This window comes from Brachyistius frenatus, unplaced genomic scaffold (assembly GCF_029030835.1).
Source record: "Brachyistius frenatus isolate BFR_SWC_R1_liver_20210118 unplaced genomic scaffold, ASM2903083v1 Contig_42, whole genome shotgun sequence".
In the NCBI taxonomy this organism is placed as follows: domain Eukaryota; kingdom Metazoa; phylum Chordata; class Actinopteri; family Embiotocidae; genus Brachyistius; species Brachyistius frenatus.
In genome coordinates, this window is record NW_027210641.1 from 683,013 (window position 1) to 707,021 (window position 24,009).

The 24,009-nt window shown below is 41.0% G+C and overlaps 2 protein-coding genes across 6 annotated transcripts in view; both read right to left on the reverse strand.

The window, feature by feature from the left end:
• Nucleotides 1–11,482, reverse strand: part of LOC138623152 (bromodomain adjacent to zinc finger domain protein 2B-like) — a 49,784-nt gene extending 38,302 nt beyond the window's left edge. For all 4 annotated transcript variants that reach the window (XM_069702474.1, XM_069702472.1, XM_069702473.1 and 1 more), the window contains exon 1: nt 11,100–11,482. The gene's annotated coding sequence lies outside the window, so the exon portion shown is untranslated. The remainder of the gene's footprint in view (nt 1–11,099) is intronic.
• Nucleotides 11,483–16,229: 4,747 nt separating this feature from the next.
• Nucleotides 16,230–22,751, reverse strand: cd302 (CD302 molecule). Of its 2 annotated transcripts, none has more exons than XM_069702484.1 (6): nt 22,628–22,751; nt 19,856–19,981; nt 19,650–19,760; nt 18,551–18,733; nt 18,354–18,371; nt 16,230–18,251 (listed from the first exon to the last, which is right to left on the reverse strand). In XM_069702484.1, exons 1-6 carry the CDS (start codon nt 22,725–22,727, stop codon nt 18,049–18,051), a joined length of 741 nt encoding a protein of 246 aa, XP_069558585.1. In that variant the 5' UTR covers nt 22,728–22,751; the 3' UTR covers nt 16,230–18,048. The 2 variants fall into 2 exon arrangements, with proteins under 2 accessions (XP_069558585.1, XP_069558584.1); XM_069702483.1 differs by having other exon boundaries at nt 18,354–18,374.
• Nucleotides 22,752–24,009: the final 1,258 nt, after the last annotated feature.

Here is a 24,009-nt window from a genome sequence, read left to right on the forward strand (position 1 = left end):
CGCTTCCCTCCTTCTCATTTAAAACTGGAAATGATACCAGCATTAATAGCACTACGTTTGAAGTGATACCTCGGCCTGTCACTGTAATTACATCATCGCAATTATTTGAGCTGACCGCAATCATTTTGTCTAATCGTTCCAATCGTTTCGACATCACTTCTACAGCATTTTTCACCGATTCAGGTTTTACAGGTGCTCTTTTAATGATATCATCTCATTGCGCTCTTATCTCCTGCTGTGGTTGAGTGAAAAATTAACGCTACCAACTGTTTATTTCGAGGAACTTGACCAACCACATCTATTGAAAATGTGTCTTCTTCTTTATAAGGTGTATGTGTATTGATAAACTATGACTTGGCTCAGTGGCATGAGAAGAACAGAAATAAACGAATTGTTAATCATCAGCTCAAATTCATAATATACTTCATACAAGTCTTGCACCAAATAAAAAGCCTGACCTAAATTAACACAACAACAAATCAATCATCCCGATCAGACCTGATCCAATGGCATACATAACAGAGAGAATAACCCCCCCAAAATGTGTTTTACTTTTTCATTCATTATTCAACATCCCAACGTACCGCAACCATTGTCAACTTCAGGCAACAACTTGCCAGCCTGCAAACCACATATGAAACTTGAGTCCTGTAGGAAAACTGAAGGTTATTGATAACTGCTATAATAAATCCTTGAGAACTTCTACTACACACACGGATGGAAGGGAGAGTGCTCGGCTTTCGACAGCGACGGGCTTCCTGTGGTGAGGCTCATTTTGCTGTTGCCATTTCAACTCAGCTTGTCTGCAGCGCCGCAGATGACCCGTGTCTTTCCAGGGTCAGTCACATAAAGAGTCAGAGCCGTTTCCTCTGTACCGGGAGGGGGAGGTGGGGGGGGGGGGTGACCGTGTACATGTCATGAATTTCATGAGACAATTTCAGCAATCTTTGCTTAAAAGGTAAGTGAGCAGATCCACTCACCTTCATGAAATGTTGAAAGAGTGGGGAAGTGCAAAATGAATCAGAGCATAGAAGTCACAAGAGAGACAACTTCAATGGGATTTAGTCTCCAGTAAATATGACAACACATTCTTCCAGAAAAAGAAGCACAGATCACTGAACTATAACTGATTAGCTAACAATTCAACATTACAATGAAATGAACTAAAGTGTTTCTTGCTTCAGATATCTCATTTGCAGCACATTCATTTCAGGTTTGCCCGTTTCGAGTTACAAGTTTTCTAACAGTTGATTTATTGACAGTCAGCTGAAAGTGTCTTCATATATTCACCACTATGAAATATGGTTTCATGATACCTCATCAATTCATGCTTTCTCCACAATGCACAACAGCAAAAAACGAACTGCACTTGCACGACTGCAAATGAACTGTGTCATTATTTGCCACTGAGCATTGCAGTCAAATAAAAAACAGTCTCTGACAGAGTAGCTGAGACTTTGATGCACCAACTACCTCTGTCTTCGGGCAACAATTCAATTTTTAATAAGAAACATTTGTATAAAGCCACTATATGTGGAGTAGCCCAAATTAAATTTTAAAACAAAGCCAAACAGTAGCTCCAACCACACCAATTACCCCTCTTTGGTTCGCAGTAAATTATCTTAAAATACCCCATAGTCAAAAAAGTTTTCTTTTCTCCCCCCAGAGACATGCTCTGGAGCCTTAACACTCTAATTCTAAGAAAGATGGGAATTAATTAGATACACACAAAATGAGAGCAAAGCGTAATGCAACACAAACTAATTTCATTAAAGGAGGACTTTGTTAAATCTCAGCCTAATTGGAAAATACTAATCCTATACCTAAATAATACTTAAAAATGAGGTGTTCTGTGTAGAGCGGCACTCCCACTCAGCAGTTATTTTTTCCAGTTTCACAACGCAAACTGCTTTTTATTCTTTATACAAAATCAAAAGAAGCACTTCAAAGAGCAAAAAGGACAATGAGCAGCTGATGTAACCAGACATTTACCATCCTCAGGTCTGTCACATCCACCTCTCCACCTCAAACACTAAGCAACAACAGTCATTTATTGCTTGATTTTATCGATTTCCTCATTCAGCATTCTTCCTATCCGACAGCTCCATGAAAACAAAATAAAAATGGTAATATGGACCCCAGGAGAAATGAGTTATCCATTTTCTACATCAGTAGAAAATCAAACTTCTGCTCCAAGAGCCAACACAGGGCAATGGGACATGGCAAAACACTTAGGACATATTGGATTATGGTCTACTGAATAATAAGAGAAGCTATGCGGCTCTTTTGCTAGCATTTTGATCTTACAGTAATTCAATATTCTTCAGAAAGACTAAACTTGATCAAATGAATGTCTTCAATTTGAGTACAGCTGGAATTCTTTTCTGAAAAAACTATTCCAGATAAAGCAAAGTTCAATGTTCATCCACTGACAAAGTTGCTCGCATGTGCAAGAGATGTTATAAGACACACATCAGGAAATGCAAACATTTATGACCCCCACCACATGCACACTATTCATGCATTACCATCTGGGTTCATTTTGTTTGGAATGTATGTAAAGGAAATGAAACCTAGACCCGCTTCAGTCCTCAAATCAATTCACAATCATTTAAATCCTTTCAGGCCTTCATGCTTCCCTCAGAACCAGAGTCCCAGATATCTGTACAACCATGAGTCCTAATGTTCCTGCTTACTGTGGTCACTATCAACTAAACCAAGCCTGCTAATATCATTCAATCATATGGAGCTCAATGAACCACTCACGGTTCCTTATTTCATTTTTTAACTGGAGTCTGGTCACAATTTATTTTATAGTAAAACCACCCACTTATTCTCTGAACACGACTTCCCTGTAAAACCTGCCTTCTGTCGGACTTTAACTGTTGGAAAAGAAAGATACAAGGTTAGACTATTAGTCCTGCGTCTCCTTGTTAAGAAACCTTTTTTGGTTTGTTTGTCTGAGTGGCCTAAAGGGAACATATTCTGTTGTTAGTTTCATCTACTGTTGTTTGTTAAATGTACATTTAACTCTAGTTAAGCCATATGTCCTATCTGAGTGGACTCCAACTGAACACTGTTTATTTTGGTATATAATAGCACCCGTGTGTGTTTTTTTAAAGTGCCTAAAAGCCAGACGTGTTTTAATGAATGAATGAGTTGGCTGAGGATTAAAATATCTACCATGAAGTGTATAATCACTCTCACATGATGCTCACTGCAGGTCACATTGACCCACCTAAAAGACATTAAAAAACCTAAACTGCTACGGTAAAACAGAAAAGAAGATCCAAAGAGCCTTTGGATCAGATGAACCCATATTCCACTTCCATCTTCCACATTTAATGATATGTTGATATCGTTCCCATTTTACATCAGGTATAAATATGAACAGCAAACACTGGATCTCATTACCTACAAGGCTGCCCTCATGTTCTCATAGCAGTGGCTTCAACACTTGACTGTACGGGATTCATTACCATCCTGTCTTTGTGTAGTATGAATATCGGTGGAGAAGAGATTACCGTCTTCTACTGTTGAATGAAACATTCAATACGAAGAATAAAAAGGTCAGTCTCTCGTTTCAGATGAAGAGCTGTTGCAGCGACTCTTTGAACTACTGCAGAACAAGGCTGAGCCTCCTCAGGTTACTCCGCTTGTATCTGGCTTCATGTCATTTAAAGAACAGATAATGACACCAGCTTCTCAACACAAAAGCTGCTTACCAAGTCATGGAAATATCTCAGATAAGGTGACCTCAGTGCCAGCAGCATGTTCTTCCTCCACAGCCTTGTGCTGCATGAAATGAGGGCTTCAGCTGCTACAATGGGCCTGCAGCATCTTAGGAACTTCATCAGTTGATCTTCATCCTCTCGGCTCTAACAAACCAACATCCTTTTACGTCCTTTTATGCAGTTCTTTTGTTCCCCTGTTTTCGTTTGTTTATTTTATTCATTTATTTATTTGTTTGTTTTCTATTCCATTTGCCCGTTTTGGTCATTTGTTTGTTTTTCTTGTATTCATTACCTTCATGGTTTGGTCTTTTTTGCCTCGTGTTTTCTTAAATGTTTACCGGTATTGACGTTATGTATGACTATGTTTTGCTTCTCTGTAGAGCACTTTGTAAACTCTGTTTTTAAATAAAATTATTATTATTATTATTATTATTATTATTATTATTATTATTATTATCTCCATGTCACCAGCATCTCCGATAAATATTGATCAGACAAAGCTGTTATTGAATTGGCCCACAAAGAAAGCAATGAAACATTCATTTAGTGCACAGCAGCAAGGGCAGCACTGAAAATGGAAATGTCTGTCACCGAGGGAGTGGGCGAGCGAGTAAGGGAGTTAGTGAGTGAGTGAGTGAGTGAGTGAGTGAGTGAGTGAGTGAGTGAGTGAGTGAGTGAGTGAGTGAGTGAGCGAGCGAGTTAATGAGTAAGTTAATGAGTGAGTGGGTGAGCAAGTTAATGAGTGAGTGAGTGAGTGAGTGAGTGGGTGAGTGAGTGAGTGAGTGAGTGAGTGAGTGAGTTAATGAGTGAGCGAGTGAGTGGGCGAGCAAGTAAGGGAGTTAATGAGTGAGTGAGTGAGTGAGTGAGTGAGTGAGTGAGTGAGTGAGTGAGCGAGTTAATGAGTAAGTTAATGAGTGAGTGGGTGAGCAAGTTAATGAGTGAGTGAGCAAGTGAGTGAGTGAGCAAGTTAATGAGTGAGTGAGTGAGTGGGTGAGTGAGTGAGTGAGTGAGTGAGTGAGTGAGTTAATGAGTGAGCGAGTGAGTGGGCGAGCAAGTAAGGGAGTTAATGAGTGAGTGAGCGAGTTAATGAGTGAGTGAGCGAGTGAGTGAGTGAGTTAGTTAGTTAATTAATGAGTGAGTGAGTGAGTTAGTTAGTCAATGAGTGAGTGAGTTAGTTAGAGTGAGTGAGGGAGTGAGCGAGTTAATGAGTGGGTGAGTGAGTGAGCGAGTGAGTGAGCGAGTTAATGAGGGAGTGAGTGAGTTAGAGTGAGCGAGCGAGTGAGTTAATAAGTGAGTGAGCGAGTTAGTTAATGAGGGAGTGAGCGAGTTAATGAGTGAGTGAGTGAGTTAATGAGTGAGTGAGCTAGTTAATGAGTGAGGGAGTGAATGAGTGAGTGAGTGAGTTAATGAGTGAGTGAGCGAGTTAATGAGTGAGTAAGTGAGCAAGTTAATGAGTGAGGGAGTGAGGGAGTTAGTGAGTGAGTGAGTTAATGAGTGAGTGAGTGAGTGAGTGAGTGAGTGAGTGAGTGAGTTAATGAGTGAGTGAGCGAGTTAATGAGTGAGTGAGTGAGTGAGTGAGTGAGTGAGCGAGTGAGTTAATGAGTGAGTGAGTGAGCGAGTGAGTTAATGAGTGAGTGAGTGAGTGAGTGAGTGAGTTAATGAGTGAGTGAGTTAATGAGTGAGTGAGCGAGTGAGTGAGCGAGTTAATGAGTGAGTGAGTGAGTGAGCGAGTGAGTTAATGAGTGAGTGAATGAGTGAGTGAGCGAGCGAGGGAGTGAGCGAGTGAGTTAATGAGTGAGTGAGCGAGTTAATGAGTGAGTGAGTGAGTTAATGAGTGAGTGAGCGAGTTAATGAGTGAGCGAGTTAATGAGTGAGTGAGTGAGTGAGTGAGTGAGTGAGTGAGTGAGTGAGTGAGTGAGTGAGTGAGTGAGTGAGAAACCCCACTGATTGGCAGCATAATGCAACTTCCTGTCATATTAAAAGCCCTGGTTTCAAAATAAAAGCCCTGGTTTCAAATTAAAAGCCCTGTAACATTTCATACATGGTCTCTTTGACCATATTTTTGAATATCACAATGATGCTTCTCTAAACATGAACCTGAATGTTTTACTGCACCTTAATGATTATGCACATTCAGTGTATTGTGGAAGTAACAAAATGGAAAACATTGGCACCAGGGATGGGCTGTGGGCTGTCAGTCATCACGATGGGAGCCCAGCATTGTGATCTCCCGTCAACACTGACAGTGGGATGCTCCTAACATCAGTGCATGCAGATATTTGCCTATTAAAAAAACATATTTTCTGACCTCTCCTCCTCACTTGACTGAAGTGAATCACCAGGCAGTTTAGAGCTTTCGGGTATTTTAGTGTCATAAGTTCAGCTGAAATCCCTCCTGGGAGAGCGCCACAGTTAAGCAGACACGAGTCTCGAGTGACCAGTGATCGGCTTTCACATTCATACATCATGTGAATAAACAAGTAAATAAATACATGACGAAAACAAGAGGAGTGGAAGCAACAGGTAATTAACAAAATGAGAATAAAAGAGAGCTGGTCAGGAGATGTGTGTGCTGATGGGTGCAGAGCTGGGTGAGCAGCTTCAACTATGACTGCAGCGGTGAGTGTTCATTATAATACATATTTTGTGATGAAAATAAATAACATAGTCCTTCAAGCAAATTTTGTGTTTCTACATTTAACGGATTGCAGTGACACGAATGACGTGTAATTTTCTTCCAAAGAGCATTAAGGTGTAATGCAAAAAAAAAAAAAAAAAAAAGGTTTATTGTAACGCCCCCATCCCACACACACACACACACACACACACACAGACACACACACACACACACACACACACACACACACACACACACACACACACACACACACACACAGAGACACACACACACACACACACACAGACACACACACACACACAGACACACACACACACACACACACACAGACACACACACACACACACACACACACACACACACACACACACACACACACACACACACACACACACACACACACACACACACACACACACACACACACACACACACACACACACACACACACACACACACACACACACACACACACACACACACACACACACACACATCCCTAGTTGGCAATTAACATTTTGCAAATATGTACAATTTTATCCTTTTTTTCAGATATGCTGAAAAAATTGCCACCAAATATTACTGAAGTATCAGAAGCACTGTTCACAGTAAAATCTAAAGCATTGCAGGGAGTCCCCCTAGAATTTATTTCAGGTGAGGTAATAAGCCATCCAGATGCCCTTAGTACTTGACATCTACTAATACGTTTGTGCCAGACAGCCTAAACAAAAAGTAAACTCGTTAAATATTTGGGAACTTGCTCTGTGAAATGGTGCATCTGCTATTGTATTAGGTTTTATTAATTGACCTGCTGTTAGTTGAGTTGGTCTTTTCTCACAACTGGTAACTGCCAGAAACACTGAGTTATAAAAAAAACAGCGAAACCAAAGTTAGTTAGTGAAATGACTCTGCAAATATGCCGAGTATGCAAGTCTATCATTAAGTAACTCAAAGAGGTCCCTTCCAGATAATCTACTTCAACTGAACTATGGATCCTTTTGAAAACACTCAACTAAAACACATCAGAGCTTAAGAAGCTACATTACATCAATAGAGAGTTTCCATAATGTCCTTTTGTGAAGATAGCACTAAGTTAGGTTTAACTTGGCCTTTTGGCTGTTTAATCAGACCAGACAACGATTAGTAAAAAATATCATATTAAAAATGTGGTTGCTGCAGCGTCCCCTGCAAAGCTAAAATAGGAAGTGTTTGTGGCAGCAGTGACCAGATTGTAAATGCATGAGGATCAATAAAAAGGGGGCTGCTGAGGCAGTCTTCGTGTGACACTGGAGAGGTTTACAACAGCAACTGGACTGAAGGTCTGTAGGTATTAATCTGCAATGCTGCACTCATCTGACCAAGAATTATGAGCATGGAGTCAATTCTTTCATTCTCTGCCGGCCTTAAATTTCTGCATCAGAGCATGCAAATACTAAACAGCCAAACAAACAGATCAGGCCACTAGAATTTTAAACATCAGCCCCATTAACACAGCAGGCCATCTCAGAGGCATCAGTGGTTCAAATAAAGCACTGCGACAAGCATCTCCAGGCAGAGAGAAAATAGACCAGGAGGATGAGTGAAAAAGAGTAATCTCCCTGACATATTCCTAATAATCCACCTCCCTTGTGCCGCTCCCCCCAAGCTCACCCAATCATAAAGTGTCAACACTGACCTACAAAAAGGGACTCCCGTCAAGCCTTACATGTTTCCAAACATCAATCACAGCAGACAAAGAGGGTACATTAAATTATACAGCATTAACCTTCAGGGCTTGCATATAAAGACCATAGATTTATTTATGCTGGTGTGTTAAGAGCCTCTGCACTGTTCCTTACAGAAAGCTGGCTGCCAAATTGATGAACCTGCAGCTCAGCCCTCAGCAGGAGTCCAGCATCTTTGATTAATGAGTGCAAACTTGTGGAAAGGGTAAGAATAGGAGAGACAGGGTGAAAATGGGTGAAACACAATTATTAGTAGATGGCGCTTTCAAAAGGCCTCAGAAAGAGCCAGAGGAACATGAAAAACGGGGTCATCTCACATTGTGTAAGAACATAACAGGAGGGGGCTACACAGAAATGTTTACTGCGATGCCCACTTGAAACGATGAGCACTTTGAGCAATTAAAGCTAAAGTAATACACGTCTTTCTAAACCTGGCACAGCTTCATAGTCTAGTGAAATAAACAGAAGACACCACTCAGTCTATACTGTGTGTCAGCCACAAAAATCTAACAAGGCTGATATACCATGATGTATTTTTCAAATGGCATTTTGTATAAAGTAGTTCTAAAGTTAAAAAATAAATAGTTTGTAATCCAGAGAATGATTGAGTTGGTACTATTTTTATTTAAGTGCCAGTGCTGTTAACATTACAAGTGCTCTTTTATCCAATTTGGCAACCAGGAGCGACATTCGTCTTTGGAAGAACAAAACCTTGTAATATTTGTAACGTTGAAATGCCAAGTTTCAGTTAAAGGCTCCTCGTAGGAGCTCACAACACTGCTCTGTCTCTGCAGAGCTTTTCAAGGACATGCGCACTGAATAAATATGAGGCAAATTTAGTGACCTTCTACCTGTGTTTTGATTCATTGGCAGTTACTGGACGCATGCATAACACATCAAGGCTGTGATCTGATTTATCTCGCTGCCTTGGCTACCGAAGCCACTTAAATGATGAACTTTAGCAGCACTAATGTTTGCTGCCATTTCCCTGAGACGGCGCGCTAAGGGTCGCATGCTCATTCATTACTATCAATTGTATCTGCAAAGACAAATCAGCTCCACTGTGCAGCAAACAAAAGAGGCCTGCCAAAACAAACTAAATGACGCATGATGAATTTACACCATCAAAATAGGCGATTGTACGAGTCTAATTTATCATGAATCGATGTGCAGCACGTATGAAAAGCTTGGTTGACGATGTCATGGCAAAGTTTGGAAGAGACGAGATCTGGTCTCGGTTTTAACGATCCGCTGACCGTGTGGATTCATGACTTTCTGGCATTTCACAGAAAGGAAAAGATTTGATTCATAAAATGAATGACAGCTTAATTTCATGCATCTCATTCAGTTTCAGCCTCCATGCTGGATCAGGGACAGCTGAATACAACACATCCTGTTTCTGATATTAGTAACACGGATGCTTTTCCTCTGATGACAAGTCAAAATGTCTTCTGTGAGAAAGGTGTAATCGTGTGTTCAGGTCTGACAGGCAAAGCTTTCCTCTCCTTTAGAGCCAAGTCGGCCCAAAAAACACAAAACACAGGGAACAAATCTGATTTCGACACGGGAAGTTAGACCTTGTTTGTGTTTGTGGGCTCCAGATTACAGGTGAATTATTTAACCCAAATAAGAGATGGAAGCTTTTAGACTGTAGTTTTATAATCAGCTCTTTAATACCAAATCTCACCTTCCACAACTCAATTAAATGTGTGTAATATAAGTTCTCCTTTCAGATCATTAATAAGAATAATATCAAAAGTTCCTTTCCTAGAAATTCCCCGTTTACATTGTCTGTGCTGTTTTAAATAGCCCAAGATGGCGAATGTCTTGTTGTTAATGTGAAGCAGAAACATGGAGGGTGTCATCATCTCAAAGGAACATCAGCAGCAGCAGCTGAGCTTCTCAAAGAAAACAGAAGACAGAAGAAACCAGCTGGCAGCTTTAACAGAAACCAAATCAGTGGTTCAGAGGAGCTGAAACAGGACCAGGACCACAGGACCACAGGACCAGGACCACAGGACCACATGACCACAGGACCACAGGACCACATGACCAGGACCACAGGACCACAGGACCACAGGACCAGGACCACAGGACCACAGGACCAGGACCACAGGACCACAGGACCACAGGACCAGGACCACACGACCACAGGACCACAGGACCAGGACCACAGGACCACATGACCACAGGACCACAGGACCACATGACCAGGACCACAGGACCACAGGACCAGGACCACATGACCAGGACCACAGGACCACAGGACCAGGACCACAGGACCACAGGACCACAGAACCACAGGACCAGGACCACAGGACCACAGGACCACAGGACCACAGGACCACAGGACCACAGAACCACAGGACCAGGACCACATGACCACAGGACCAGGACCACAGGACCACAGGACCAGGACCACAGGACCACAGGACCACAGAACCACAGGACCACAGGACCACATGACCAGGACCACAGGACCACATGACCAGGACCACAGCTCACCTGTCCTGCTCCAGACGGGTCATTTCATGACGTCATCTTTAAACCACGTTACACGGAGACTTTAAAATGATGCTGAACACCAACTGGTCCAGAAGTTCCTGATTGTGACCGTTTGTGGGCAACAGGACGGTGAAGACACGAGCTGGTTCCTGTTGGACCTCCTCGGTCCTCCGACGGTCCAACGGACCTCTGCTCGTATCCAAGTTACACATTTACACGTTTACACATTTACACGTTTACACATTTACACATTTACACATTTACACATTTACACATGACAACAGTTGAATCCCGAACAAAGTTTAGCGCAGCAACATCCACAATGACTGCAAATACTTTGGACGTCAACTTTTTCTGTTGTTGTTGTTGTTGTTGTTGTTGTTGTTGTTTTCTTTGAATAACCGCAGCAGATAACAAGTGGAGGATGCTGCTAGCGGGCAGCGTTAGCTTAGCTGTTAGCCTCCAGTCAGAAGACCTGAACGTTGGACTGAAACTCACCTGATCACCGACGAGCTCCGAGGAAACTCCGCACAACACGAGCTGTCCGCTACTCCAGGGTGTCGCTGTCGGAGGATGTCGGAGGAGGTGGACGGAGGGCTGGTCAGTGACTCGGTCCGGTCCGGTCCGGTCCGGTCCGACTGAACGTGTCGGTGTCTGATCGCAGATTGAAGCGGAGACGCTCCTTCGGCTCGCAGCAACTCCGGAGAAGTGACGTCAGCTCAGGCTCCTGCTGCAAACTTCAGTCCTCCGGTCTGCAGACCGTCTGCAGACTGCACGGTCTCCTCCGTGATGCCGGAGGTCCAGCTGATGCTCAACACGCAGGGATCCCAGGATTACATCGTGGCACCGCTGGCCTTGTTTCCTGATTTATGATCCATCAACCTCACACTTCGAGCTGCTCTGTTGAACATACCGCATGGACATGAATCTAATACTGGCTGCACAGCGTGTCAGAAGCTTTCAGTTTCCACTACATTCCTGAAAACAAGCCTGCATCCAGTTGTTTTTCATGTGTCAAGCCTTTTTATCAACATCACCACAGGCTCATCAATCATCTGATCTAAAACGAGGCAGAAATAAGGTTCAGAGACTCACTGGCTGCTGCATCTGCTGGACGTCCTGTTTGGTGATCAGCAACCAAAGGAGGTACGACTGTAGTGTAATACCTGAAAACCAACCTGATGTGAACCACACAACTCACTTACAAACAAATAGTGTGTATTATGAAGATTTAATGGTGCAGTACAATCACTTGTGTGCTTTATTACACTGCAAGCAAAATTTGGATTGCAGCTTGGCAAGAACACATCCATCAAAATGTCATCCAACTACAAGCAAACTCAAAGACCAGAAATGAGAGAAAGTAACATGCTGTAGCATTAGGAAAACATGATTAAAATAATAAGTCAATAGCTATATCAGGCCTATAAAAAGTGGACCAATGAATAAGCAGGTTGAAGTAAGGAAGTAATTAAGTAAGACTGCTGTATTACTGTGACTGCTGTTTCAGAAGGTGCACATTGATGAGTAGCTATTCTGGTTTGGATATTGCATCTGGGAAGTCTTTACTTTAATTTAAGCAGAGCTATTAATTATCAGTGCAAATTATTGTGGACTTGTGCACTCCAAAGGACTAACTGCATTATGTAAATACCAGTGCACTGATGTTTTGATGATTGTGAAAAGAGACCAGCGTACAATCAGCAACAGGAAATAGAAAGTATTGCATTTAATCATTCCAACCATCAACAGACATTTATAACACTGAGGCAATGTGACAGTTTGAAAATGTGCAACCGACGTAGACTTAATGTACTGATTCATTCTGTTAAATATTACATGTAACACCGTCTAATAAATCTCAGAATACAGTTTAACATGAGCTTTTTCTGCAGTTGGAATAATTGTAATGCCATTTATGTGTTTTAATTTTCGAGATATAAAACAAGGATAACACCATGTTCACTTGTAATTACAGTTTGTTGCACCATCTAGTCTGTTTTTTCAGTTTAAGGCGCCTCACCTTTTGCCAAAGCACGCTGTATATGAGGTTCAGCTAATTGGATACATTAATTAAAGCACAAAGGCATGTTTGAATTAAAGATGGAGAGAAAAAAAAATGCCTTGATCAGCGTTTGTAATTTAAATGCCTTTACTTTCTTGTTCATTGTCCCCTATGCTCATTGATTTTTCTCCCTTTTAATTGTGTGGTTGTAAATGCTGCCGTCACAGGAGCCACTAACAGGACTGAGTGAAACGCATACGTGGTGAGGATGAAAAAAAAAATGCTCCGATACATTTTTCATGCAAGCCACAAGATACCTGGGCTTTTAGCAGGAGAAGGAATCAGAGCAGCAACAAATAAAATCAAATTGCCAGCCTACCTTGGTCATTTGTAACATAATAAGTCATAGTCGATGGCTGCAATGCAAGCAGTATGCATGGGGGAAGGGCAAATCGTCTGGCCCCTTTAAGGAGATTTATTAGAAAGTATAATGAGCTACCAAAGACACAGCAAAGATGATCCCTCTGGTGACTGATGGAAAACAAATTAAGACGTGCATTTGTTTTTTTTACTATTATTTTTTCAGTCCACAGAAAGCTCAGGATGCCCTTAAGGCACACGAGTTGGACTCACATGCCATTGTTTTTTTTCCTCACATATTTTAAATAATAGCGATTTTAATCATGTCAGCACACAATGCTGTGATCCCTTTAACACCAAAGCCTTCCAGTGCTGCACATGCATTTGATTTAGAAAATGGCACAGTGTCTGGGCTAAAAACTGGGAGCATTCATCTCCTACTGTATCTTTGCAGCGTGTGTGTGCGTGCACATGCATGTGGAATATTTAACTCTGAGATAACTGGTCCCAAAAATCTGCCCAAAAATGAGTTTTCTGATATAGAAATGTCAGACAATATTCAGTCACACTGTCTCATTGAATTGATAATGTAAGGCAATTTTTTTTTTGCCTTTACTTTGCATCACACAACAGCACCTATAAATATGTACACGTGTGATGTAGCGATGAAGAAAAGGGGTTTAAGCATTTGGTATATAAACTGTAACATAAACATAAAGATCAGCCCTAAAGAAGTGAGGCGTAGTCTTCCTCGTCTCAACATAAAATGGAGTCTGGCCAGTCAGAGAGCAGTAGCCTTTGTTTTCCTCTGTTAATTGGAGCATGTTCCAGGATAGTGAATGGGGGGAGAAACATGAGACTTCTTGGACCAGGACATGAGAAACAGATGCTCCATATTTCTGTGTACAGGCACCTTTTCCAGGAAAGACAGGAACATGAGGACAAACAGAAATAAGTGATGTCTCGTAGAATCCTAAGACGAGACGTGAGGTTGAAGTAAAACCTGAAAGACAGGAAACTGTTCTAACTGACTGTTTCCTGTCCTGACTGTGTGTTTTATGTAAATAGCCTTTTGCTGTACATAAAAACCAGAGTCAGTGCTGTTCTCATTTTTGTTCCATATTTTATTGAGACATAATCTGATCATTGACATGCTTAATAAATGTAAGTCTCGTGATCCAGCGTGGCTCTCAGTTTTACTCCATCCGTCACGCTACTGTATGTCATCTTATTCATGCATACCAATGTCCGTTTTAATTAGTCATTCTAGGTCAGTGTCGACCTCTTCCTGCTCCAAGCAGTGGTGCGGCAGATGAGTGAATAAATTTGATTTGCTGTTATTTGAGTGAAAATAGGCCATTCCAGCTTTTGTGATGAGACAACAGCCCCTCTGTGACAAGACATATATCCTGGTTAAACAGAAAAGATGCTTTAAGGGATGTAACAGGATGAATTACTGAATTTGCAATCTATTTGTGGAAAGAAAATGGTTAAGACTTAAAAGCTTACTCATTAATAAAACCAAAATCCATTATTCAAATAATCTAATTGCTATAATTGTCATAATTGTACAAAAAACACCACATTTGCCCGTGATTACACATTTTCATTGTTGTGACTTGGGACATAGAGGAAGTAACACTTCTCCTTACATTAAAAAAAAATACCCAATCTGTGTAAATTCAGATCCTATACAGAATGATAATCACATTGACTCAACATTTTGTTTTGACATTATTATTAGTCTTCAATAATTTGAGCTACTGCGATAAATCCATCCGAAAAGAGGGCAGTGGTTTAGATGTCTGGAAGCAGGCTGCGCTGTTGTTGTATGAAAAGAAGGAACATTTACAATTACACGATTTCCCTTTGACGACTTTATCAGACCAGTCAGCTATTGTATGTCTAATAAATTATACTTCATTGTATATTCATGAGCATGAACCTCTTTGGTCTGAGATCAATTGGTATATTTGAGTTTTTAAAATAAATATCTGCTGCAATCTAACTGTCATTTTAAGAGTCCCAATATGAATATTTGAGGTTTTGTACATTACCGAGATAACAGATGGTGGAGCAATGCATCAAAATCAGCATTTTGTGTGTTTCTCAACCATAAAAGGCCTCTTTTACCCTTTAGTTTACATAGTCACATTGAAAAACAGTCAACAAATATGGTTACTGCTAACTGCTTAAGACCTGTCAATCAATCCATGACTGATAGCAGGCTGTTTGAATTTTTTGTAGACTTTTTTTTAAAATCAGGAAATACGCATTTAAGCTCTGTTTAAGAAAGTCCCATTTCAAATGTCATTATTTTCTAATTTCCAGAGTGTACTGCAATAGTTATACCATCTACAACCACACGTAGCCCCCCCCCCCCCCAGCACCCGTCCCAGACTCCACACTGCAGCACTAAAGGCCCTCTCCTGGCTGTCAGTCCCCTTCTGCTGTCTTGACCTTCATCTTGCATTGTGTGTTAATTATTCTATCTTTCTACCCTTTAAATTTTCACCTGTGTGTGATTTTTAGAAGTCGACTTCTTACACAATAGTGTTGATATTCTCTGTATGAAACGGATTATTTTCAATGTTTCTGGACCTCATTAATTTGTGGAAGAAAATCCCCTCTGCAGTGACAGGGACAAACAGAATTGACAGAAATGTGCTTCACTGTCCCACCTGGTGGCCACATCTAGACATTACCTTGAAGGAAAAGGAGGTTATTGTTCTCAATCTCTATTAACATGTCACATCACTTAATGTTGGTCCACGACTGCCTTTGAGAATTCATTACAAGATGTTAAAAGCATCTAAAGGAAGTGTACCCAACAAAGAGACATCTGCAAAGATTTGAAGAGAATTTGTTGAACGACAAACTTCTTGGAAATCTAAAAAAAAAAAAAAAAAAAAAAGATATCCTGCCGACTTCTTTCAGTTCTGTTTCATCTTGGCTCGCTGAGATGTCAACAGAGGCACTTTTCAGGTGACAGTGATTTAGATGTCCTTTCAGAACTAATTAGACTATATCCCCAATTTTGGTGTCCTAATTCATCTTTTTTGACTTAATTATGCATTGACATATATATTTAGCAAGAATGTTCTATATAGATCACAGAATTGAGAGTAACCGGTCCTTTTTCTCCTCAGCTTGCACTGCTGGACATCCATAGACGAGGTTACTGGCAGCATACGGTTAGAAAATACTTCCATTTTTGACTCCTTTTGACTTTGTTCAATTAGATAAAAGCAAAGAAGCTCCCGTTATGGGCAAACATATTTTATTGTGAAAGCACACAAAGGTTCAGGTCCAGCCAAATTAATTTCATGTATTGCACACAAGTGTTCCAGCTATTGAAAATGTTTAGTGGATTCAAACCATTTCACTTTTTGCACACTTTGGTTGTAGATTTATTTTTCAGATGGATAAAAATGCAAAGAATAGATAGAAATGTCAAATTTTCTATTTATCATTCTGCAATACAACCATCAGATGGCTGCGTCCTGATTGTGTTTAATCATTCATAGAATGATTTATGTACAACTTTCTAAAAATGATCCCAAGATTGTATTTCATAGGGAAGCAAAAATACACTTTACATTTAGGAACACACGTTGAATCTTTTACAAAAATGGCAGACGAACTGTAGATGATAATTATGATACCCACCTAAAAGGTATCCAGGAATGAATTTAGAGAGTGTCATGTTTACTGGCTATATTGTGACACTGGAAAGGAGGCAATATGCCTTCAACCTATAAAGAAGTTAAACAATTTAAGGAATTCTGCTCAAACCACCAGACAGAACGATGGGGAAGTGATCAGGCCGTCTGCGACAGTTTAGTTGAGGATTAGTTGTCACATTGGGATATTCTACCCGAGTAACCAAGTGCTTACTCATACTTTAGCTGGGCGCTTGTTTTAATTCAGACATTTAAATATGCCCAATAATTCCTGTTTCTTATTCTTGTGTTCACACTGCGAGTCCAAATCTGATTCAGATCCGAATCAGATTTTCCTGATTGACTGTCCTATAGTGTAAGTGATCCGATACGTCCTGTGTGTCCAGGTAGCAATCCTCTTTTCCAATTTTAGCCACATTGGTTGTTATAGTAATCACATTACGCCCGGGAGTAGTAGTTGACAAATTGATGTTATTTACCACAAGCAACGTGGAGCAATCGGATATCCACACAAATCGTTTTTAAATGACGCTCAAAACTGAATACTGGCTGAAGGAACAATGATTTTACACACAAAGGTAAATTTGACTCATTCCAGTTGAGTAACTTCCCCTGTGGCTTTGAGAGAGCTTTCTAAAGTCTTAAAAATAACCCTCATTAGGTCATCTGGTTATCAATGCCTCAGCTTGAGGATTACAAATTTTACACATGGAGACCGCTTCAATAACTGAAATAAGAAAACCATGAGCATTTATAGGGCAGGAAGGGTCTTATGAAAACACACTTTACTGCATTAAAGTGAAACGTAGAATCAAGCATTTTTTTTTAGCTGAATACATAATTCAGACTAAAGATCAAGATATCTCTGCTTCATAAACTCAGATTTTTTTTATTTTCGCCTCCCACTTGTTAGTCCCCCAAAAACTGTAGGAAGTTTCTGGAATAACTCTGTTAGAGGACATCTCACAAGACGCATGAAACCTTTGATCTTCATATAATCTCTTATTTTATCTTTATGTTTAAAAAGCGATAGTGTTTCTTGTTAATAAAAAGAAATAGTGATCTCAGGATATTTAAGCATTGCGTAATGCCAGATGTACTGTTTAACCTGATGTAACACCCGCTGATAGGTGATAAAAATGCTCTAATCAGAAATTTTACATGATTTTTCGTGAGTGCAGGTGACACAAAAGCAGGCGTGGGATGTTTGTGTGCCACAGCGAGGAGGTTAGTATCAGTTTTCTCCCAATCATACTGCAGTATTATGAGCCATACTAAGGACATGTGTTAATGCAGACTGCTTGAGTAATTGTTTTAAGAGTGGACTTCTCTTTGCACAAACACCCACCCCGTGAGGAAGGCCCAGTGTTTCCTGCTGTGGAAGTGAGAGAAAGTTCTCCTACGGCATGCTGTCAGTCTCCTCAGCCTCCACCAGGCAGGACTGGTCATTGTCCAAGACTCGGAACGGAGGGTGGTACTCGAAAGCCGTGACGATGGTTGAGCCGAGATTGTGCTTCTGTTGCAGAAACCAAACAACTGCTGAGGCTCCCACGATAGCCACCACGCTGAGAATGACCAGGGCGGAGAGCAGCGCACTCGGTTCTGAAGAGGACAAGTAACAATGCAAGGAAGGTCAAAACTAAGGACACAAAATCACAGAGGAATAAGCAAAGAAACAGAAAAAAGGCTTAAAGGTTCACTTACTTTGCTTGGCTTCCTCTGCTTCTGAGAAAAAAATGTAAACACATTGTGAGGCAACAATTCCAGCATAATTTTCAGAAGTCATGAGCTCAAATTCTCGCCAGTCAGTATGATAAAATCTTCAAGGTAAATTCAGCAACTAATTCAGTTAAAAACACATTTTGGCTGCACGTACTGCAATAAAAAAAAAGAAATCTCACTCTGAGCTGCTTCACAGATCACCCCATTCTCCACATCATCCAGGCAGCTGACAGTCTCCCACTTTCCCGTGTGGATGTGCAGAGCCACACATGTATCCATGAGCGCGAGATCTGATGTAGAAGAGCTGAACTCCCAGTTCGAGAATTTCACAGGGTCCTCACCTAGCCATCTAATATCTTCACCTGAAAAGATCCACCAGTCAGTACTCCAGCATAACGGGCAGCGAGAATACCAATCACTAATACCGGTAATGTCAGCGAGGTAATGGTCTAATTAAAGTCCCTTTCACAGAATAATGTTGATAAAAATGAGCAATGTGCATCTTTTCCCTCTTCAGTATTTATATGTAGTGAAAAGTGATTCAATGTGTCTGCTGGTTTAGCGTCCCTCGCTGTGGCTCCAATGACCGCTTAACGATGCGTTTGTGTCGTCATACAAGCTTTCAAAAGGAGCTCGCATAAGCAGAACATTTGGGACAGCTTAACAGAGTGTTTCGTAGCGTCTCAACCAAATCCGTCAGAGAGGGTTCATCGCTGATCATGATAATTCAGATAGGACCGCGGTCACATTACAATGAACTCATAGGCTGGAAATAAGCAGGGCACGCGACACGGCCACCTCTGGAATGCAAGAGCTGGGACGCAAAGTGGAATCGGACCTGACGGTTCCACCTCAAACACAAAATCAAAGTGCGTATAACTCTGGTAGACCCGAGAGAGTGAAAGGAGTAGAAGTCAAACGTGTCTTACTGGAAAATAGAACAAAACCCAAAGCACAGACAAAGAAAATCCTAACTCTTAAAACTACTGGTTTCTAGGTGGTGGACGGGTTATGTTTTTTAGCCAAAACAAGAATTCCTCAAATTAATAATAGTTTTAATAAAAATAAGAAATATTAATCAAATCAAATAAGAAGAAGAAATATGTGGATTTTCAGGAGTCGATTCAGATTTTGAGACAGTATTTTTTTTTTCAAAACAACAGATTTAGTATCCACCTCATTTCATCTAACAAAACTTGAATTAGCAAGTCACTTTTTGATTGTTTTATAAAATCATGTTTGCATGTTTTCAAAGTCCTCCGGTCACTTGGTACTTACTGTTTGAGTCGTAATACATCCCCAGCCACACGTTGACGTCCTCTTTCCAAACCTCTGGGCTATAATGAAGAACAAAGTCATTCTCCTCAGCACTCTGGATGGTCAGAAGCTCTAGAAAAAGCAACACAATCACACACATGTTGAGAAGACAGCCCATTTGGCATTATGTATGACAAAATATTTAAAAAAATATTAATCTCATGTACCAAAGTGTTGGCAGAGGGTTTTTGCTCTCTCAAAGGTGTAGGTTGTGTTTCTGTCTTCTTCTCCGTGGACAAAGTAGTAACATCTGTCTCCAAAGGGAACCCAAGTGTGTCCGTCTGCAGGGCAGTCTGAAAGAAAGAACCGGCACCTGACCTACAGTCCAGTTTATGGACAGTTACACATATGCTTCATCACATTTAATATCAAATAAGATAATGAATATTATATTAGAGTGCCAAGTCTCAGCTTTAATTAAATATAGCTGACACTAATATAGGTGAAGGACTGTGTGGGAGATACAGCCATTTTAATATATAGGGGCCAAAGTTTGTGGGGTCAAAAGTAAGATGTATTTTCCCTGGTGATGTTGTAGCAGAAAACAACAGCCATCTTCAGCTCTGGCTTGTTGTGAGTCTCTCTGCATTCAGTCTGGTCTTCAGCGGGGAGGTTTCCTGCTCCGTCAGACGGAGATCTGGTGACTCATACATGTCCCATGTTTGACAGATGAGGTTTGTATGCTTTTGGTCATGAGCTGCTTCTCCACTTTCCTCTGTCCATCATTTAGAAAGAGGTTTCTTATTGTCTCAACTGCGCACAGAACTTTGTTCCTGAACAACAACCTGCCTCTTGGTCTCATGGTCTCTGCCCCCCCCCCCCCCCCCCCCCCAATCACCAAGGGGTTGCATCTCGTGTGAAGCCTCAGAGCTGATGGTCATGCAGTCTTCTCTTGATCACTGAGGAGGAGACATGTACACCCAGATGTCTACATCCAGCTGTGCAGTCCTTAATGTTTTTTTACTTCAAAATGTAAATGATCGTCAGCTCATCCACAACTATGCACATCTGCTTCATTTCAATGTAAAAAACAACTTTGGACGGATTTGTGCTTTTCTTCAGCCTTATTATTATCCAATATTTCCACCTGCATGGTCACCTCTTTACTCCACCTCAGTCTAAATGACGACTGTCAATCAGCTCTGTGCCACACGTGAGCTCTTTTCTGCATGAACTAACATGAAAACAAATGGCTGTCCAACAAACTTTTACTGGCCAAGTGCCCAGTTATTTTTTAAAGCTTACAATTTGGGGAACTATGTGTTAAAAGAGCTATCAAACATCATGCTTTCAATATTGACATAACCCACTCAAATTAAAGCTGAGACATGGCACTTTAATGTTGAGTTCATCATTTGATTTCAAACTGAATGCGGTAAAGAACAAAAAATGGTCCAAAAACTGACAGTCTTGCCTGAATCTGTTTCTTTTAGCTGTCTGTGTCACTGTAAGCTGCTTCAGACGGAAATCAAATTATGACCGGCTTTGCAGCAGCAACCAACCAACGTTGGTAAGTTTCATCTTATGACCACTGTTCCTCTTTATCAGTGCACGCAGTTTGTTTGGACATTTTTAGGATTGTCTAGACTGTTGCCCTTGTAGATAATTTGAGTGCTGCACCTGCTATAAAGGATCAGATTACTTTACCTTTACAAAGTATACACTAAAATACAGTAGAAGTACACATTTGAGGTGTTTTGAGTATTTCTATTTGATGCTACTTTACACTTCCACTCCACTACATTTCAGAGGGAAATGTCTATTTGACAGTTTTAGTTACTTTCAAGATGAATATCTGATGCAACAGATAGCAGATAAAAGCTTTTAAAATACAACACATTGTTCAAGGTTTAATCGGCGGTGTCCAACCTTTTTGGATTCTGACCTCGTACAAAAATCATTGTTTAGTCAGGTCACATTTCAGATGTGTACGAGTTGTTAACAGCTCTACCGAATACTAAGTTTTCCCTCTAAACTTCTCACACAGTTTGAGTAAATGTTCAAATGAATGCTCCAATATTTCAGCAAAAAACAAAGATTAGAGGAAAAGTCAAAAAACTGAAAACAGATTTGAGTGTTGGAACTTTGTTTTTCTTTCCTTCCTCTTCCAGTAATCATCTGATGAACCCTCCCATCTATCTGCTGTCTCTGGATATAAAACTGTAAATAAAGTAGTTCAATTTAGCTCCACCTGTAACATGCTTACACAGCGATGCTGCAATATTATTAATCTAATGGTGTCATAACAACTAATAACTGGCTAATGTAAGAATACATCAGCCAGAAGGATCAAAACAACACTTTTACTTTAATAGTTAATCCATGTTTTGCTGCCAATACAATTTAAGTATTAGTCGGTTTTTTTTGTGGTTTTTAAAAAAAATTTATTCAGGATTTAAAATGGAGTATTTCTCTATTGGTACTTAATTCAGTGGAGGACCTGAGAGGACCTTCCACCACTCCAACTATGACTGTCAGATATAAATGATAAGTAGGCTAATGAACCTCCGTTACAGTTAATGATTCAAGCATTGCAATACCAATATGACCAGTTATTGATCTATATAATGGGATTTTGTACGTTTAGTTGCAAATTGGCCTCGAAGCACTTTTGGGCAGAAATCAACAAGAGCACCAATCAGGGAAAACGCGGATTTTAAACACGCAGGAAGGAAGCGCTTTAACTTTGTTTTGTGCACAAACACGATGTAAAAATCTTCGATCAGAAGTTTTTTGCCACATGCAGAACAGCTGGACCGAGATCCAGCTGCAGAAACGGTTAGTTCGGTAACTGTGACACGTTTACGGACTTTTCTTATCGAGTGAAAAGGGTTGAGGACGCAACAGGCCTCCGCGACGACGCACAGATCCAGATCGGTGCCTTCAACACGGACCGCGTTCACAACTTCAACAGCGCGGATTGAGGCTGAGCTGCTCACCTGCCGTCCGGCCCACCTGGAGGACAACACCTGAGAAGAAGGCGGAGAACACGCAGCAGAGCAGAGGTCGGCAACGACGGCTTTCCTTCCGCGACTCCATGACAGCAGCACGCAGAGTCCTGGAGCAGCAGCTCGGACTGAAGCCCGACTCCGGTGTCACTGAGCGAAATCCCACCCACACGCACACACGCACGCACACACGCACGCACGCACACACACACACACGCACACACACACACACACACACACACACACGCAAAGCGCAGCTGCTCACTAACAGGCTGTAAATACAGCATCCATCCATCAATCTGGACTGATTTATCTTATTGACAGCCCGTTTTCTCTAATTAATGGCTCGTACTCACAATAAAAACAAGAACAAGTCACAGTATGGGCGATTTGAATCAAAGTCAAACTGTGCACCCAAACAATGAAGGCAAAACGAAAGCAACCGTTTGGAAAGGTTTCCTTTGTGGTTGAGTCGATGTGCTGTCATGTGGAAAGTAGGCTACCTGCGTTTACTTGCAGAGCTTTATTTAAGTACAACTTTGTGGTACTTATATGAAGTATTTCCACCTGATGCCAGGATACTTCGTACTTCCACTTCACCACATTTATTTGACAGCTTTAGTCCATTTTAAGATGATTTGACACAATGGATAACAGATTAAATCAGTGGTTTCCAACCTTGTTGGTGTTCTGACATCTTGAATCAGTGTGTCGTCAGGTCACCTTTCAGATGTCGGAGTTTTTAACAGCACCACCAAACACTGATTTTCCTTTCTAAACTTCTCACATGGTTTCATTCCAATGAAAATTCAAAACATTCAATATCTCAAATCAAAGAATAGAAAAAAGTCCCAAAATGACGAACTCCCCACTGCGCATGCACTGGTGCTCCAAGAGTGATCTATTGATCTAATGATGTAATGTATGACAATAAACAGGTCAAAGGCTCTGCCCTTTTGTTTCTATTGGTCTGTTGTGCTTCCTGTTTTATTTTGTAGGCACTTCCTGTTTTATTTTGTAGTCATTCATCTATTTCCGTGGCTTGTGCTTTACTTCCTACCTTTAAATGATTTTCCCGCCAGTTTACACACCTGTCGCCGTGTCTGGTTCTCCAGCTGGTTCTCGTGTTGTGTAGTTTTGTGGTGAACCGTCTCTTCGTCCTGATGTGGTTTAGTTTCCCGGTTTTTGGAGCCTCGGCAGCTTCTCGTGTTTTCTGGAAGTGAACCAGCTTTGTAAGTAAAACTCTCCTTTTGTTTGGACTTCCGGTGTGCTGCCTACATGTTCCTCTTTAATACTGCACCTACATTTTGCTGCTAACTCTAATGTCGCCTACTTTTGCTGGTTTTACATGCAGGCTTTGTGCTCGTGATGGA

Coding starts and splice junctions, on each gene's coding strand:
- cd302 (XM_069702483.1), bottom strand. CDS start 22,727: ATGGAGTCGCGGAAGGAAAGCCGTCGTTGCCGACCTCTGCTCTGCTGC. Junction 19,761..19,855: donor AACCCTCTGCCAACACTTTG/GTACATGAGATT, acceptor TGCTTTTTCTAG/AGCTTCTGACCATCCAGAGT. Junction 18,375..18,550: donor GATCTGTGAAGCAGCTCAGA/GTGAGATTTCTT, acceptor TTTTTTTCTCAG/AAGCAGAGGAAGCCAAGCAA.